This window comes from Lepidochelys kempii, chromosome 21 (assembly GCF_965140285.1).
Source record: "Lepidochelys kempii isolate rLepKem1 chromosome 21, rLepKem1.hap1, whole genome shotgun sequence".
NCBI lineage: Eukaryota > Metazoa > Chordata > Testudines > Cheloniidae > Lepidochelys > Lepidochelys kempii.
The window spans coordinates 13,878,543-13,897,155 of NC_136400.1; the positions used below are offsets into that span (position 1 = coordinate 13,878,543).

The following is an 18,613-nucleotide window of genomic DNA, read 5'->3' on the forward strand; positions in this document are numbered from 1 at the left end:
GAGTTACTGTACTTGCCCACGGTTCTGCATAAAACTCACACTCCCATCCATTTTGGGTATTGTGGTGCTACAACTCCAGATACGCTGAAGTAGACACAGTATCCTGCTTAGCCCTCTCACACCACCAAGTCGAGCCGGAAGGGTTGGGTTTATTTTTCCCAGGTAGTTAATTTGTCTGCTGGGAACTGGATACTTCCTCTTTGCTGCTAATAGCTTTCCCACAGTCACTAGCTCCAAACACTGTTCACTCAGCTCACAGACAATCTTATTCTTCTGATGCCCGAAGTCCAAGCACTTACTGACTGATGCGGTTAGTTTTTGTTTCATGCCCACATGCTATGAGAGCCTTTCCATTATGTGCGTTTTAGATTCTCTTTCTTAAAGAGAGCATCAGGATTCAAACTTTTGTAAGTGTTTCTTTGCCTTATCACCACACACACTTAATTTAAATGCAAGCTGTAAAGGCAATCTCTTTGTTTGATCATTTATGCCTTTATTGTGCTCAAGCAGATTAAAGAGTGAAGCATGATGGTCACTGCTATTTTCCTTGCTGCATCAGTATAGCATAATGCTGCTGCATTTGAGTTTGGTCAAGCTACAGTAAGACAAACACTGATTTCATTGACACGGTCTGAAAATCTCTGACCACACTGGATCTGGAAGCAAGTTTTCCGCTTCCTTTGTGCAACAGAACACAGGACGACTTTCGTTAACATCAAAAGGATTTTAAATGAACAGTTTCATGGTGCTCCTTTCAAATCATAAAATGTGAACTTTACATAAAAATGTGTTTACAAATCATTTCCATTTACACTCGATTCTGCTCATTACTGGCTGAAAATTATATACAGAGACTGGCATTGGAGCTTCACTCATTTGTAAGGAGATTGGAGAATTTATTCAGGAAATAAAAACAGGATTTCTCAGTTCCTAGACATTCTCTTCTGCCTGTCATGGCTACTCACAGATGCAGTAGGAGCATGCTAAGCTTTCAGGGAAAAGGGGTACTGCGGATGCCACCAATCCAAGAGACGGACACTGTGCACAGGGTCCAGGACAACTTGTACTCCTTGGTCAAGTCGGGGCTTCTTGCCATTCCGGACAGGAGAATCCTGGAACACCATCCTCACTCTGTGATGTCTCATGTCAGTGCTCACATTTATTGTGAACTGCAGGGAAGAAAATTGGCAATTTCCTTATTAGACATCTATGTACTACTTCCAGAAAATGCCTAGTTTCCCTTCAAATACTATCTACTACTGTGAATGCTGATCCCTGATTCTTATTGGACAAACATTTTCTTTGTGCTGTTTTACAATTAAACTTTATATTTTCAAATACTTTTTTTTTTTTTAATTGAGAGCCTCCAAAAAGCATGCTTTTTACAAAAAAGATACCAGAAAGATATCGTTAAAAACTGAAAGATCAACCAACTCTCTTCTAAAGTTAAAATAAATGTTATTTGGAGCTTTGATCTTATGGAAGTGCAAAGGCGAGAGAACTTGGACACTATTCTCCAGTTCTACCTTGAATACCCATAAGTCATCTAGGATGTTTTAGGTGCTGCTGATTAAGACTCCTAGGCACCACGGTAATACAAATCCTCATCCTTCCTTCCCCCAGGAATGGAGCACATTTCGTTGAACACAGTTGTCAAACAGTCCCTTCTAGTTGGGCCTTGAGGGCTGGTGCCATGAGTCTACACCAACCATGAGAGAGTTTAGTGACTTGCAGAAACTAAACTGAAGAAATCCTTGAGTGACGGCCTCAATGCACTACGGAAATGCATATTAGTCAGTCTGTTGGTGCAGCAAGATTTACGGACAAGCAGTAATGACCAGACCATTTTCTTAGCACATTTCTATGGCGCTTACGTGCGGATTTCTTAACACTTACCAAGGTAAATATCATACCCATGACTACTGGCAGGAAGATGAAGTTGAGGGTGGTGATCTGCAGCAGACAGCAGTCCTGATCAGGATTTGTGTGAACATCCTCATACTGAACAGGTGGCTGAAGACCTCTGCAACAGTTACTCTTCAATCTGGGAGGCTTGACAGAAAGAGACCGGTTCATTCAACTAAACTGAAGCCAACCAGAAATTTCACTTCATGCCTAGAGACCATCCTGGCTCAGCAGCGGATTCCTGCCTAACGCCCACCTGTTCAGGCAAAAGGGTTCCATGTTCAATGAAAACCCTGGGATGGAGGGTTTGCAAGACTGTCTCTTTGAAGACAGACTTCAGAGGTCCTGATAGGGTGCTCAGTATTATACGTTTATCCTGAGTCTGGCTAAAGGAGGGTTTCACAAAGATTACCGTCACCTCCTGATCATAGAATATCAGGGTTGGAAGGAACCTCAGGAGGTATCTAGTCCAACCCCCTGCTCAAAGCAGGACCAACCCCAACCCCAACTAAATCATCCCAGCCAGGGCTTTGTCAAGCTGGGTGTTAAAAACCTCTAAGAAAGGAGATTCCAACTCCCCCCTAGGTAACCCATTCCAGTGCTTCACCACCTCCTAGTGAAAAAGTTTTTCCTAATATCCAAGGAAATTAAAAAGGGTTGGTTTTGTTAGCTTCAGAAAGGCTTTCCGTGTGAAGAGACGAAAGACATTTATGCAAAACATTTAGAACTTGGATCCCTAAATGCAGGCCACTAAATCAAAAGGGACTGGGGTCATCACAACCCCCCCACTGAAGGTATCTGGAGCTGCAGATACTCAGTAACTTGGGTCAGGGGAAGGCAAATCAACAACCTAAATATGGATGCAGGGATTGAATCCTTTAGACACTCAAGACTGAAAATGACGGCCTGTTTTAAAGTGGTAAGAATTGCCTCCTGCTCCGCGTTTCCTACTCAGCAGCTCCACCAGCGCCTTACCTGACCACCTCTGCATTTGGCAATATGTATTTCTTTTACTGTGAGATCGGATATTCCTTGATCTACTGCACCCATCAACAACAACTTCAGACGAAAAAGCATTACAGCTTCAAAACCTGGCCGCCCTGACATTTCAATGGCAAGTGGTTAGCTTTCATACCTGCTTTTTGAATTTGAAGTTAAATTCCCACATAGGTTCTCGTCTGTTCCCTTCAATCTTTCTGCACCAGAAAAGCACACACTGATATGGAAAAAAAAAATACAGCAGGTTATGAGACCCTTAGAGTTAATTATTCCATTTTTTAGTGAATTTCAACACAGGCAAAGAACTCAAACTACAGACCACAGGAGCAGCTGAAGAGATGGGAGCAATCTGGTCCCATTACCTACATTAACGCATACCTGAGAGACAAGGTGGGTGAAGTAATATCTTTTACTGGACCACCCACCTTCTCTCTAAGATCCTGGGACCAACACAGCTACAACTACACTGCAAACCTGGCATTTTCCATTTGCCAGTCAGAAGGTGGCAACCTCACTCTACCAGAGGGTGACCCAGCACTTGGGCTCTTGCCAGATGAGCAGTACTTCCTGTTCCGCTCACCCATTCCATATAGAAGAGAAAAACAGAATGGACTTTGCTCCTCTACATACTACATGGAACAGCCAAATTGAATGGATAACATCTCAGGTCAATGTATGCATTCAGATCATTCGGAATAGAGCAGGAGTGAGGAAGAGCAAACAGCAGACTGGGGAAGGAGAAAGCAAAGAGGCAAATGTTAAAAGCGACTGGACAGAGCTGACAAAGCAGGGCAGGGGGGGAGAGGGCACATCCTATGGAGATGTGCATCTGTAGCACCCAGCGGTCATACTCCCCTCCATTAGGGCAATGTATTAGTATTTCAAAAACACAAAACAAAGCTTTGGCTGTGCAGTTCAACCAGTGGCCCAGAACACTGCTTCTTTTCTAAAGGCGGATGAATACATGGGGTCCGATGCCTCATTGCCTCTATGCCAGAGGCAACCAAACCCTGGATCTCCTGGCAAAAGTATCTCAGGTATTCTATAGTGTAATCTCTGACTGTCACACCTTTATACAGCCGTAGAGCTGTGGGATTCTATGTCCCGGCATGCAATGCTCCAAGAAATAGGAGTGTCTTAGCAGAACTACTGTATTCAAGTGGGGGGAGGTTGAATAGAGCCCAATATCTATAAGCGGTCAGTGACTGGAAGCTGCAGTCATCTGACAGCCATTCAGTAGCCAGTAAGGAGACAGCCTGACAAATCTCAGTCCAGTTGCCAGAAAGCAAGTGTCCAAGTCACAAAAGATACCTTCCATAACAACTGACCTTAAGTGGGCCTGCTAACAGCCTCAGAAGGAAGGGAAAGAATGGCATGAGTCATGGAGAAAACTGCCCTCTCACTCAGAGATGGTCTTTCTGGGTCAGAGTTAAGGCCTCTTCTGGGTCAATGTGGGGAAACCTCTCTGCCAATGCTGTACCTGCTAGCTGCAGTCACTAACACTGTCAAATCTGAGAGGCCGCACCAGCACGAATTGCTTTCATGGACACAAAAAACAAGGGCTGATGCAATCTGCACCATTTTAAGGCAATTTAATTCTAGTTGGGGTGAGGGACTCATCTGACCCCTCTTGGCACCAAGCCTGGGTCACTCCTACTGTGTGGCTTTGCAGTGAGACAAGGCCTTTCACTTCATTGCTAGATCATATTCACAGGGGGCAGGAGTGCGAGAAAGATCTCTGCAGTGGTGAATCCCCGAGAGGTGAAGCACCAAGCTGCAGAGCAGTTAAGCTCAGGAGCACGGGCTGAATGATCTCCCCACCCGGGCAGCAGCAAACAGTTCTAACCAATTACAAGACTGACTGCTCCCTGGATCATGCTTAGCAGGGGGCAGGCAGCAGATACAGCTGGCCTTAATTCCATTCACAGCAGAGTTTGCCGTTCGCCTTCTGAGTACATCTACACTGCAGCGAGAGAAGTAATTCCCAGGGTGGGCAGACCTACATACGCTTGCTGGAGTTAAGCTAGCATGCTGAAAACAACAGCGTGGCCATGGTGGCAGCTTAGGCTAGCTGTCCAGGTACCTACCTACCACCTCTGACTGGGTTACACTCAGGGGGTTAGCCACTCCTGCCACATGACAACACAACCACTCTGCTATTTTAGACTGCTAGTTTGATCAGAGCCAGTGTGTGTACGTCTAGAGACCCAGAGCCAGCGCGTGCCCTTACAGACACAGCTTCAACTAACAGCTCATGTGATCATGGCAAGTAGTTAAGCACAAAACAGTAAGTACCTCCTAAGGGGCAGAGGATGTCATCCACGTGTCAGCCGTCCTGCCCTTCAGATGTGCAACGTATGGCCTGCCGCTCCACCAAAAATAATGGGGGTGTCTTTAAAGGGCAAACACTTCTGCTGACACCACAACGGCTCCAGTGTCCCACACAAGCTACACTAGGGAAAGAAGAAAGGAAATTAAAGAGGAAAAGCTGGATTCAGTAATATAGGGGTCTGATTCTCCCTTCACTGCATGCACAGTTTACACGAGCATCACCCATCAGTGTTAACAGACCCCTAAGGGTCTAACCAAAACCCATGAAAGCAAGGAATCGCAGAGGAAACGTAAGGTCCCATTCAATGTACACCATTGTGCTTAGGCATTGCAGCACATGGAACAAAGAGGACACAGTCTGGAGTCTTGGAGGCCAGACGTACAAGGCCATTTTTATGCTTTGATGGATTGAAGTCAGACCTCTACTGTTATTCTAACAAAGGCTTATCACCATTTAATTTCCTTTTTTAAGTGAATGGTAATAAAAAAGTATTACATGCAAGGAATCTTTACAAAACTATTAGTATGGTAGAAGCACCAAGAGTGGGCACCAAAGCCGTTATGATGTGAACGTGAATGAATACCAGACACAGACCCTTCCACTGGGGGCGGAGGGGGGTCTCCTAATCAGACCTATAGATGGATGGGATGACAGGTGGTTAGATTCAGAAGGACTGAGACTAGACCAGGAGGTTAGTGGAACTGCAGGGTTTTTTCCTTCTTTTTAAGGAAGACATTGCCTGAATGGGATATTCGGGCAAAGAACTAATAGTTCAGGGAGCAAACAGGTGCAGAGGACTTGTGCACAAAAGGCTGCAAACGCTCCTTAACCCTGACCTGCAGCACGACCTACCTGTTGCTTCTGGCTGTTCTCAGTCTTATCTCAGGGCAACTTGCCACTTTGGCAGTGTCTTCATGTGGGGAGGGACAGAAGCAGCAGGGATGTCAGAAAGCAAAGAAATGGATTTGTTGTATTTTACATAGAGAAGTGATACTCAGACCTCAGGGGTTCAGGAGCCAAATTACCCATCAACATTACCCAAAAGAGCCACCACCGTGTGAATTCGTTATTTCATTTACTATTTACTCCCACAGCAAAATGACTGTGGGTATTCTACAGTTTGTTAACATAGGAAAAGCATCCTGATTGGTTAATAATTAAATGATACAGAGTTTTAACATCATGTACGGCAAGAGACACATTAAAGAACCACCCGTAGCTTGGCTCCCAAGCCCCAGTCTGAGTATCCCTGGTATAAAGCGTCCAACTGAAACTCCACCCTTTGAGACCGAAAACCACGTGTCAGCCAATAGTAAATTAAAGCCAGGCTAGAAACAGACAGAATGAGGGGTTCATGATAAACAGTGACTAAAGAGGGCAAGATACACAAATGCTCCAAGCAAGGACTGCAGTGTGGTTTTGCCCAAAGACACAGCAGACAATTCCTCCCCAGCTTCCCTGCCCACTGCACAGCCACACCCCAAAGCAGGCACTTGCTTCTCAGACTAACTCTCCATCTCACAACACTTCCCCCTTCAGAGAAACCGAGGACAATGGTCCGCAGGAGCGCGGTGTGAAAGGACTCTCCTTTTAGAGGCTGTCAGAGGCACTTGTGATGCTCTGCCACTGCCCCAGAAGAAACATTCCAAAATAATTACAAAATAGTTACAACAGTGCAAGTAGTAGACAAAAATGCCTACTTAGCTCAAACTCCTTTTGCAGCCTGGGTCGTGTACAGGCGGGAAGGGGACAATTGTGGATTGTGTCAGTGACAGGGCTTCCATCAGTGTAAAACGACATTTTCCTAATTTGTATTACTGGAGTGCTTAGGAGCCCGAGTAACACACCAGGACCTCATTGTGCTAGGGGCTGTACAAACACATGTAATTGATAAAGCTTCAGAAGTCAGACTCTTCCTAGCTTCCTATGTATGTCACTGATCCAGTGCATGTATTTCACTAGGGTCCAACTGAATGAGATTTATTTCTCTGAAAGGGGAACAACAAAAAGCAGAGAGAGTGTACCAGCTGAACACAGTTTAGTTCACTACCCCAAACACTGCTACTTACTTTGGAATTCTTTAAAGTGCTGGGGGTAGTCTCTGGAATAGCCGGATTCTTGGAGACACGAGAAGCAAAAGGTTCATACATGTGGTATAACGAACGGATGACACATGCACGGAGGCAGTGCAGCCTTTCCATCGATTCTGGCCGTAAACGGAGAGGCAGGTACGCATCCAGAGTGTAGTGCCTAAAGGGAACAGGGACAAACCCAACACCCCTTGAAAAGCCATAGCTGTACTGGATTTCAAGTAAATCTCAGGGCGCAACAAAATAAGTGTTAAAGAAGGTGACTGAACAAAGGGGTCAAACTCTGCTTTTATACCACATCACCCCCTGACATCTCTTGGCTGTCACACTGCCCCTTCACATACAGCTGGTGTCCAGAGCACCTGCAGCCATCTTCAGATTCTGCAAGGGCACCATACTGTTTCTGCATTAGATGGCTGCCAGCCTCAAAAGGTGACTTCGCACCATGATGTGCCAAGGCTGCAGAGTGAGGCTTACCAAGGTCTCTAGTATCTTTACTGTGTGGCACAGAGAACAAAGAGGTTGAGAAGCAAGCACAGAAAACAAGGGGAAGAGTACAAATAGGGAAAGAACGCTGATTTTGTCTGACAAACAACATGCTTAGTAACAGGAATAAATGTCAATCTTCCCAGTGAAAAAGGAGAGTCAAGGATGTGAATGGAGGAAGGAGCTTGAACTTCTGCATCGTGAGTGGACACCTATATGCTCTCCATCCATTCCCTTCTCCTCCTTCTGTACCATCTCCCACTTCTACCATCTTTCTGGCTGCCCCTAAAACCCGGTTCAGTCAGATACAATGCTTTTATTTTCATTAAGTCCTGCTCCTTGTTAATTTATGGGCAGATCACCACAACTAATGCCTGAGACCAAGAGGCAAAACACCACCCAAAAAATTAACCCTTCAAAATCACGCAATGCCATCACTTTCCTGTATGCATTGTGAGAGCTTTGCACCCAAGACGTGCTCTTATGGGCATGACATTCTTTTGAGTGTTTAGGCCTTGACAATTCGAGCTCACCATATTTTTAAACCTTGGATTAGACATAGAGGAAGATTACAAAATAGTCGTTATTTTCAGACTGCGAAACAGACCGGCTAGAGAGCAAATCTCTTAAGAAATACTATTTAAAGTTCTCCAAACAGCAACATTTAATAGAAACAGCCCAGATGAGGATATAGGATGCCAATCACCACCTGTTATAGAATGGCAAAGATTTCAGAGGTAAACATGCCGCAGCCACCTTCAAAAAGAACTATGTTCCAATGTCTAGCATGACTGACCCAATGAGGAGATAGATCCCTATTAATAACTCTGTAGCAAATTCTGCCCAGACACTGCTGGACATGCACAAACACCATAGAGTATGTTTACAAACTCTTCGTGGTCGCACCTTCTGTAGAGTCTGGTCCAAAAGGCAGCAGTGCAAGTGACAGTCCAGGCTTTTCTGCAAATCAGAGAAAATGTCACTGTATCTTCTGGACGTATGTAGGCGGCCAGCAACAGCCAGATGTCAATGGGATAATCCTCTCCAACAGCCTCATCAGGGTTTTCTAAGCGTAACAAACACACATTAGTGTAACATAGCTCAGGCATTATGAACCTTAAGGCAAGCAAATTGAGCTGATTGGCTCCTCTCTGTTTGGCACTATTCTGCAAGTGCGCCACAACCTGCCAGTTGCACTAGTTAGCGAGCAGCACGAACACACACACACACTGTAAACGACATGGCTGTGGGACAGCACAGAGGCCACGTTAGCCAAAGACAGGCTCAGTCCGTACGTTTTCAATGCAACCGCTCGTTTACAGTAGCTCATCATGAAGAAACTTAAGGTTAGGGCACCTGAACTTCCAAGATATTGTTACCCCATGGAGACTACCGCTCCCTTTGGGTCAGTTCTTTGTTTTTAAGAGGCATCAAAGCAGCATTATGGAGCACTGGTATCTGTTACAGCAAATCTCATACAACGTTAACTTTCCCAAACGACTGGGAAACAAGTGTCTGAGGATGGACCATTTTTACATACTAAGGCCAGGTCTAGACTCTACACTATGTAGGGTATATGTACGTTGTTCAGAGGTATGAAAAATCCACACCCCCGAGTGACTCAGTTATACTAATCTAACCCCTGGTGTAGACAGCACTATGGATGAGAGAACTTCTCACAGGCCTAGAGTACCTATGATGACAGGAGAAGCTCTCCCATCAGCTTGGCAGCATCTTCACTAAAAAGCTTTTTAAGTGTAGACCCACCTATAGGCCCCACTGGTGCTTCAGGGGACCTTTGGGATTTCACTGTCAGCATAAACAAAATGTAGAAAGAGAAAGAAATGCATTCGTTACTGGAGCCTCATTTGAAGTTTCCCTTTTTGACAGTCATTATCTCTTGTGTAACCCACCTTTAAAAGGTGCTTTGTTTTATCTACATTTCAATTACAACTTCCAAGAAAGCAAACGCTTCCAGGAAGAAGAAAAGGAGTACTTGTGGCACCTTAGAGACTAACCAATTTATTTGAGCATAAGCTTTCTGTAGCTCACGAAAGCTTATGCTCAAATAAATTGGTTAGTCTCTAAGGTGCCACAAGTCCTCCTTTTCTTTTTGCGAATACAGACTAACACGGCTGTTACTCCGCTTCCAGGAAGGCTTCTCTACTCATTAACAACCCATTTCCACTCACAGTGCTCCCAAAACTTTTCCACTGGACTAAAGTTTCACATACTTGTTTAATTCCAAATGCACCTAGAAATATCTGTGCACAAAGCACATATATTTTTCCAACAATCTAATACTATCAACGCTGATGGATTTTGCTCAAGTTTTAAAAGTTAAGACACAGATAGCTCAAATAGATTCTACAGGCCTTACTCAGCATTGAGAAATGTGGGAGAGAACTTTCATTTGGATGTAATAAGGGTAGGTAAAAACTGATGATTAATTTAATTTTAAAAATTCTATTTGGGGATTTAAAAAAGGAATAAATACAGGTTTTTGGTTTTTTTTTTTAAAAGATCCTATTTAAAATTAAATTTGAAATTGACAACCCGTGTTAAGGCCTAAACTTTTTAAAATATGTCAAAATTATTTAAATTAAACAAAAAATATTAAGCTGTACATATTTGCTACCAAGTTTTAAAGAATGTCAAGTCACTGGCTGAGCACCTGGAACCAAAGTTTGTTAAAATAAGAACAGAAGAATATAAGAATGACCATGTTGGGTCAGACCAAAGGTCCATCTAGCCCAGTATCCTGTCTTCCGACAGTGGCCAATGCCAGGTGCCCCAGAGGAAATGAACAGAACAGGTAATCATCAAGTGATCCATCCCCTGTCACTCATTCCCAGCTTCTGGCAAACGGAGGCTAAACCAGCTTTTGACATTGCAGGTGCCTTATTGCAGGTCCAGAGAGAGTATTTTCTTCATTTCAGTTTATTCAACCAGTTCAGTTCAATTATTAGTTCATTCAAAGTTGTGACATTGGTTGGGAGTTGAAAAAACTGGAGAGCTTGTTTTCTACTTCCCCTCTAGGAATAAAAAAAACTAGATGTGAGAGGGTATGATCTACTAGCTCTAAAACCCTGAAGGACATGACGACCAGAAACAATCAGTTCAATTCATTAACTACATTGTACTTCCTTGTTTAATAAATGAGTTTTAAATGTAGAATGTTTTGATAACCTTTTTAATCATTCACCATTTTCTACCATGATAAATGTAAAAATTAAGAATCAGAATAAATATAAGTTACGCTATATATTTGTTAAAAAAAATGCGTATATAGTGCATCTTCCCAGTAAGCAAAAAGCACCAAATTTAGTATAAAGTCTATACTTAGTTGCAAATGAACTTATTTTAATGTTTATCAACTAATAAGCATGAACTTTTTTTAGGAAAATAACTAAGAAGTACAAAGGCAAAACATGATTAAAAGCAATGATTAAAAAAATAAAATCTAGGCTTCTCCCGCTTGTTGATTTAAATCACAATTTAAATCTGTCCACCCTGGATGTAATGAACGCCCCGTTAGGTTGGGGCTAAAAAGGTATAGGGCCCAAAGATTTCAGACCTAATCTGTGGCTAATCCTCAAGGAGAGGTAGAAGTTGGGGAAGAATGACAGCCTTGAAATTCAAACTCATGTCTGAAAATCCAAGCGATCTTGGCTCTTTCATTGACTTATGTCACTTTGGGCTTCAGCATGTTTTTTCTTCTTTATGATGATAAAGGAGCATAGTAAAAAAAAGCTGCTTTTTTTACCTTAGAAGTTCAGGTCCTCTGTAGGCTAAAATACTGAGCGCCCCACAGTCGTTAAGATATTTATCCTCACTTACCCCTGGTGACACAGGGAAGTGCGACTATTCCCATCGTTAAGGCCATGAGAAAGCTGTTTGCATTTTTTGGTTCAAAAGTTGCGGCCACACTTTGTTAAAGTTGCAGTTACCTATCTGGAATATTTCCAGCACCTTTTCCCAAGGCATGCAGCCTACCTTCCAAAGCAGGGCAGCAGCACATAAATACACTGGCTGTCCCGCTTGGCTCCCAAAGGCAAGAATGACGAGGAGTGGCTGGTCTCTTGGCCTTAATTTTGTCATCTCTAAAACTGGGAACTGTTTCTTAGGTTACCGGAGTGCTGTAAAGCTAAATTCATTATTATTTGTAAAATGCTTTCAGATTCCCAGATGGAAAGAGCCACATAAGTCAATTTCTTTAAAATTAACTATGTTATTTTATAAAAACTTACAATTTTCCTCACAATTGTATGCAATTAAATTCTGATTGAATTTCAGCTAGGATATGACCCATTGCACTGTGAAGTTGCATAATCCTGCATCCACAGCATTGCAGCTATATAGCTTATCTACGCTGTGGTGCAACTTATATCCTACCGAGCTGCATAAAATAGAATTGCTGAAGCACTGCTTTACTCAGAAGTGACTGTTTAAAAAAAAAACAAAAAACCTGGGTCCTTTGCTCCAAATTTGCTCAGTTGACCCTCAAAAAAAATCATCCTAACATCTTTTAATGAACTGCTAACCTCGCAAACTCAGGCTCGGATCTGAGAGTCAAGCTGGGTTCTTTCAAGCTAGTGCATTGTTGCCAGCAATAAGGATTATGCAGAGCAAATGCTGCTCTCAGTTACAGGTATACAATTCTGTGTCTTCCATGGGGTTGCACAGATGTAATTGAAATTGTAATTTGAAGACAATGAAGTTGGACCTGATAATCAAACTTAGTTGATAGCTCTGCTGAAGATGAACGAGCCTGAGCTGTGTTAATTCTGTAAGGCTAACAAAAACTAAAAAAAAAGAAGTTAAAATATAACTTTAGCGGCAAATCAACATGACTAATTCCAATACACACTGGGGCTAGCCTGCTGGAAGGTAGTGTCAGTTTACAGTCACTTTTCTGGCTATAACTGCACTTGCAAGGATGGTGTCCCTAGCCTCTCTTTGCCAGAAGCTGGTAATGAATGACAGGGAATGGATCATTTGATGATTAACTGTTCTGTTCATTCCCCCTGGGGCACCTGGTACTGGCCACAGTCGGAAGACAGGATACTGGGCTAGATGGACCTTTGGTCAGACCCGGTATGGCCGTTCTTATGTTCTTAATATGAACATTAATCTCTCCACAATGCCCATTTATAGATTTCAATCATTGCTTAAACTGCTAAATATGTAGCTCAAGAACAAAAGTTGCAGAGTTAATGTTGCTAATGGAACCCCTCTCTTTTGCATTTCTGGAATGCTTTTGCGTTTACAACATGACGGGTGATATCCAAACAGGGAAGACATTGGGCTTGTGCTTCGTGATATAAAAGCACCCAATTCTTCCACCAAGGGATAAGCGGTTTTGGCTTGCTTTGTACATTAGCAGGACGCAGTCTCCTGGAACACTGCTCAGAGCTAGGAGAACATCCCAAGAGACATGAGAATGGAATCTGTGCAAGTGACAAGGGCAGCAATTTTTAGCCCGACTGTTTAAGTCTGTTTTTGTTAACAGACTATTTAACTTACATTCCTAATAAACTGAAAGATAAGCTCTGTGTGAAAGATACAACACCCTATACCAGCTGTCAGAGCTCTCACTCCTGTTCTCTAGTCATTCAAGGAATCCTCTCACAAGAACAGGTAACACACTTTATACAAACAATTCACCAATCGCCACCCTTTATTTTTCTTTAGAAAAAAAAAGGGGGGGTGCTCTCCTGAGACATCAAAATAATAAATAAGGTACAACGTTTTTCTCTTTGCAGGTCTCCTTTCATGTGCCATAACTGTAGGATTTTATATAGCGTTTCAGGAGAGTTTGTATCTGCAGCACACACATGGTCAAAATCAACCAGTTAGGCATGATTCAATCAACTGCAACAGTCCACCTTCAGTAAGAAAGGGGAGATGACACTCAGGATTGTGGAACCACATCTCCTACCTAGCATTCCTTTGGTTAAGCTTTTGTGCAAATGACTGCATGCATGCACACATACCCAAACACACTCCACTGAACTCTTCAAAGAGACACATTGCTGATCTGTAAATAGCTTGGCAAATGCAGAAGATGATCCCAGGAAGGACCCTGCAGAGCTGACTGGGTGAGTGAAGGAGTCCTACCTTTGTGCCTCTTGCTTTTCTTTTTTCTAGAGGCAGTTCTCTCGTTGGTGCTTTCCTTAACATCCATTTCATCACTACTGTCACAGGATTCCCCAGTCACGGAGAGCACCTCCTCAGCAGGAACACATGAGGCTTCCAAACCACAGAGGGATTTTACTAGAACCAGAAGAAATAGATTTTACACACACACACACACACACACACACACTATGAGAAGTAACATGAGCTGATTAGGGACTACGAGGGCTGGCTGCAGTTGTCTGAGAGGCATCTACATGAGCAATTTTTGCTAATATACTAGAAAGGATATTTCTTCTGATGCTGTAAGAGTGGATGCTTAGTAACGATCCCAATGGCATACCTAAAGTAATGGGGAGTTATGAATGAATCCACCAGCTCCTCTGACAGATCTAACTGATCTTCCGCATATGACAGACTTTCCTGTCCTGTGGACCCCTTTCTGCCATTTTCAGTTTTGCAAGGACCATACATCATCTCTAAAATGCCTGAATTCATGTTCTATTTTCCTATATGACAACAGACGGGATGTACTGCCACTAAGAGAAGACAAAGGAGTGTGCATGGCTAAAGATGCAGGAGAGATTGTGATGGTATAAACTGTATTAAAGCTCTTGTAATTTATCAGCAATTTAATCCCACCAGGTTTCTTTCACCAGTACAGAAACCCATTATTATAACCCATGCCCATAATCAGAGTACATAACCCATGGAAGGCTCACTCTTCAGTAAGGGAGATCAATACCTGCAAGACTGGGACAGTCTAAAGAATTAAGATGATATGGAACTGTCAGAGTAATCCACCAGGACCCAAGTAAGGGATGCTGTTTAAATCCTAACAGGAAGGGGAGACAGAGAGAAAGGAGATTGTGCTGTCTTACAGCACAAAGGATGTGCAAGTGAGACGGATCATGCCTGGGGAGCTGTCACTCAAAGAGGGAGTTTTTAGAAGGGATCCCTTGGGGTTGGAAGAGGAGAGTCTCTCAAATATAAAAAGGGACTGGTTGGAGGAACAAATTACCTGATAATACATTTGTGTTTACTTCCTCAGCTGTTTGGACAGTGGTTGTGACAGATACTGCAACCAGATGCAACATCTTTGAAGACCATATTGTATTAAATTTACGAATGTTCTATCTATCATTGTGGGCCAGGGATTCCATTCAACTTCATAGGAAGAAGGTTACCACAACTCCTCTACAAACTAACAAACCTGCCCCTAGGCTTCAGAGCCAGAGCTCCAGCCCAAGCCTCAACTTCAAAGCCCTGTCCACACAGCTATTTATAGACTGTAAGCTCACCTCTAGCCCAAGTCTGTTGACCCAGGCTGCGGGGCTCACTTCTATGAGCTGTGTAGAAATACCCAGTGAGTGCACAGGGACAGCAGCCTATCCCCCAGTTAGGAGGAGAGGGATGTGGGTCCCAGTCCATAGACAGGTGAAGACTAGAGACTTGAAACTTCTGTGGTTGTTCCTTATAGTTACCATGAAATTATGACAGTTGTAAAAAGATTTACCTTGCAGTCTATTTAGTAGGATGCCAGTAACTTTTAAAAAAAAAAAAGTGGTCACATTTCTTTCTGAAATGTATGTTTGTTTGTAGAGGTATTTGTAGCACAAAGTTACTCTAACTGAAAAAAAAGAAAGAAAACAGCTCTCCTTTTTTCAATTTATTTTGTACATTTGACAGCACTTTGGATGCAGACAGTGCCATGGTTTCTTCTGTAGAGGGGGAAATTATTCTGACTACGTGTGGATCTTTCACAGCAACAGGGAGAGGGAAAAAAAGCTATATATAAAAAAGATAAATGTGATTGCTGGGGACTTGGGGGGCGGGGTCTAGCCCACATGAACTACACAGAACTCTCTTTTAAGAGTGGAAGTTTACATTTAATGCATCCCCGTGCTGTCAGCTTTCACGTTTTCTTGTCTGTAGTCTATGTTTTAATGTTCCTGCATCTCTTTATTTTGATATCTGCTCCATGTCTCTTAGGGCTTATCTACATGAGGAAATTTTTTCAGCATTACTATATCAGAATAGCTCCCTGTGTGGACACTTATTACAGAATAAAAGTGCATTTTTGTGATTTAGCTTATGTCACACTGGAAGCGTATAACTACAGTGGTATAATTATATCGGTAAATTTCCCCATGTGAACAAGTCCTTAGTTTTTGTTATTAGTGTCAATAAATAGTCTCACTCTACATATGTGACCATTTACATTTAAGAATGGGAGGTTGACTCAGACAGGTTTTCAGCTACTCTGAGCAATGAAAACAAAGAGCAGATGTTGGCAGCATAGACTATTGATTGCAACAGCCCTCTGAGAAACTGCCTAACTAGACGAACAGATTCAGCAATCAAAAAGACATCAAAACACACCCTCAAAAAAGTAAGACATCACCTGTAACTCGGAAAAGGAATTTCAGCAGCATTAGCTTAAACACCCACACCCCACCCAGGATTTTTCACTATAAAATTTGATGTAAACTGGCAAAGCATTAGAGATTTCTTGAAACTATATTCTCAGCTTCAGTTAAGAGAGAAGTAGAGTTCTTCCAACACCAGACACAAGATGTTCCTTCCTGTCTAAGGAATCTGTAGATCTAGGTTTTATTTCCAACTCTGTCACAGATTTCCTGTGCAACCTCTTGAGTAAATTACTTAGACCTGGTCTACACTACAAAATTAAGTTAGCTTAACTACACCGCTCAGGGGTATGAAAAACCCACATCCCTGAGCAGCGTAGTTAAGCCAACCTAACCCCAGTATAGACAATGCTGTGTCAACAGAAGAATGTTTCCGTTGAGCTAGCTACGGCCTCTCAGGAAGGTGGATTACCTATGCCGACAGAAGCCCGTCCTTTGGCATAGGTGGCGTCTATGCTGCAGTGACATAGCTGTAGAGCGACAGTGTAGACAAGGCTTTACATCGCCAGCTGTGTGGGGCAGGGTCTGTCTTTTTGTTCTATGTTTGTACAGCACTTAGCACAAGGGGGCCGTGATCCATGCCTGGGCCGCCGAGGCTTTACTGCAACACAAATACTACAAAACTCAGGACCAAATTTTCCAAAGAAGCTCAGCTCCCATTGAGGCACCAAAATAAGTATCCAGATTTTCAGAGGGCTGCAGGTGCCGCCCCCACAACCCGCACGGTGCAGGCGTTTGACTGGCCAGCGGGAGCCAGAGGAGGGAGCAGTGCACAGCCCAGGTGGTGGGATCTCTGGACAGACTCACCTTCCTGCAGCACCGCGTTGGCCACCGCTTTTTTCATGCGTCCGGATTTGACGATGGCAGGGTCGGAGTTGGCGTAATCCGCCACGGTCACTAGCGGGGTGAGAGAAAGGAGAGGTGTCAGGGAACGGGAGGGGGCTGCCTGGCAACTGGGGTGAGGGGTCCCCAGAGACGGGGCTTTGAACACCACACGGGGAAAGGGGCCTGACGGGGTAGTGAGGGAGGGGGCTTGACCCAGTGAATGTGCACACCTCCTGCTGGGCCCGTCAAGGTCCTGGCGCCCCCCCCGGGACAGGGAAAGGGTGGGGGGGCTCAGTCGGGGCCGGAAGTCAGGAGCCCCCCCCCAGAACAGGAGAAGGGTGGGGGGGGTCAGTCAGGGGCCAGGCATCCCCCCCCTGACAAGGGAAGGGGGGGCTCAGTCGGGGCCGGAAGTCAGGAGCCCCCCCCCCCCCGGAACAGGAGAAGGGTGGGGGGGGTCAGTCAGAGGCCAGGTGTCCCCCGCCCCCGGACAAGGGAAGGGGGGCTCAGTCGGGGCCAGAAGTCAGGAACCCCCCCCGGAACAGGAGAAGGGTGGGGGGGTCAGTCGCGGGCCGGGCGCCCCCCCCGGGACAGGAGAAGGGTGGGGGGGGTCAGTCAGGGGCCAGGCGTCCCCCCCCCCGGACAAGGGAAGGGGGGCTCAGTCGGGGCCGGAAGTCAGGAGCCCCCCCCGGAACAGGAGAAGGGTGGGGGGGGTCAGTCGCGGGCCGGGACAGGGAAAGGCTGTGGGGGGGTCAGTCGGGGGCCGGGGAGGGCCGGAAGTCGGGCGCCGTCCCCCCCCCCCAGGACAGGCGAAGGGGGGTCAGTCGGGAGCCGGGACAGGTGGCTCGGGGGGGGCGGGGGGGCGGCTGCCGGGGGGGGGCCCGGGGCCCTCACCCCGCTCGGAGCAGACGTCATCGGCCCGGAACTGGGGGCGCTTGCGGGCCCCTCTCCTGCGCATGTCGGCGGCGCGCGGCGCGGGGGTCGCTGCGGGGCGGCTCCGCGGGGCCATGTCCCGGGCGGGAGCGGGGGCCGCGCGCTCCGCACCCCCCCCCTGCGCCCGGCTCCGCGCCGCGGCCTGCTCCGGCCCCTCTCGCGAGAGCGGCCCGGCCCTCCGCGCGCTCTGACGTCCTCCGGCCGCCGGGGGCGTGGCAGCGCGTAGCCCCGCCCCTGCCCCGCCCCGCCCCCCGGTGCGGGCCCGGGCCCTGCTCCCGCGCCCGCTCCCCCTCGTGGAGACAGGGGGCAACTGTAGCCTGGAGTCTCTGCTCGGTGCCCCCGACCGGTTCCCTCCGCCTGACCCTCTGATTGAGGGGAAGAGCGAGAGACCCCAGCCCAGCCGCTGGCGCTGTGGGGACCATCATCACTGTCACCTGGGAGGGGTCCTATCACACGTGGGTGTAACCCCCCCCGCCCGC

General features: G+C 45.5%; 1 protein-coding gene across 1 annotated transcript; it reads right to left on the bottom strand.

The window, feature by feature from the left end:
• Window positions 1-472: 472 nt before the first annotated feature.
• On the bottom strand, window positions 473-18,333 carry TMEM183A (transmembrane protein 183A). The gene is made up of 8 exons (XM_073319506.2): window positions 18,096-18,333; window positions 17,187-17,276; window positions 13,933-14,088; window positions 8,719-8,878; window positions 7,306-7,486; window positions 3,041-3,121; window positions 1,897-2,052; window positions 473-1,169 (listed from the first exon to the last, which is right to left on the bottom strand). Exons 1-8 carry the CDS (start codon window positions 18,208-18,210, stop codon window positions 984-986), a joined length of 1,125 nt encoding a protein of 374 aa, XP_073175607.1. The 5' UTR covers window positions 18,211-18,333; the 3' UTR covers window positions 473-983.
• Window positions 18,334-18,613: the final 280 nt, after the last annotated feature.

Excerpts from the sequence above, each read along its gene's own strand:
- TMEM183A (XM_073319506.2), bottom strand. The coding sequence starts at position 18,210 with ATGGCCCCGCGGAGCCGCCCCGCAGCGACCCCCGCGCCGCGCGCCGCC. Across the intron at positions 3,122-7,305 it reads GCACTTTAAAGAATTCCAAA|TGTGTGCTTTTCTGGTGCAG; the intron begins GTAAGTAGCAGT and ends TTTCCATATCAG. Across the intron at positions 1,170-1,896 it reads TGGGTATGATATTTACCTTG|TTCACAATAAATGTGAGCAC; the intron begins GTAAGTGTTAAG and ends TCTTCCCTGCAG.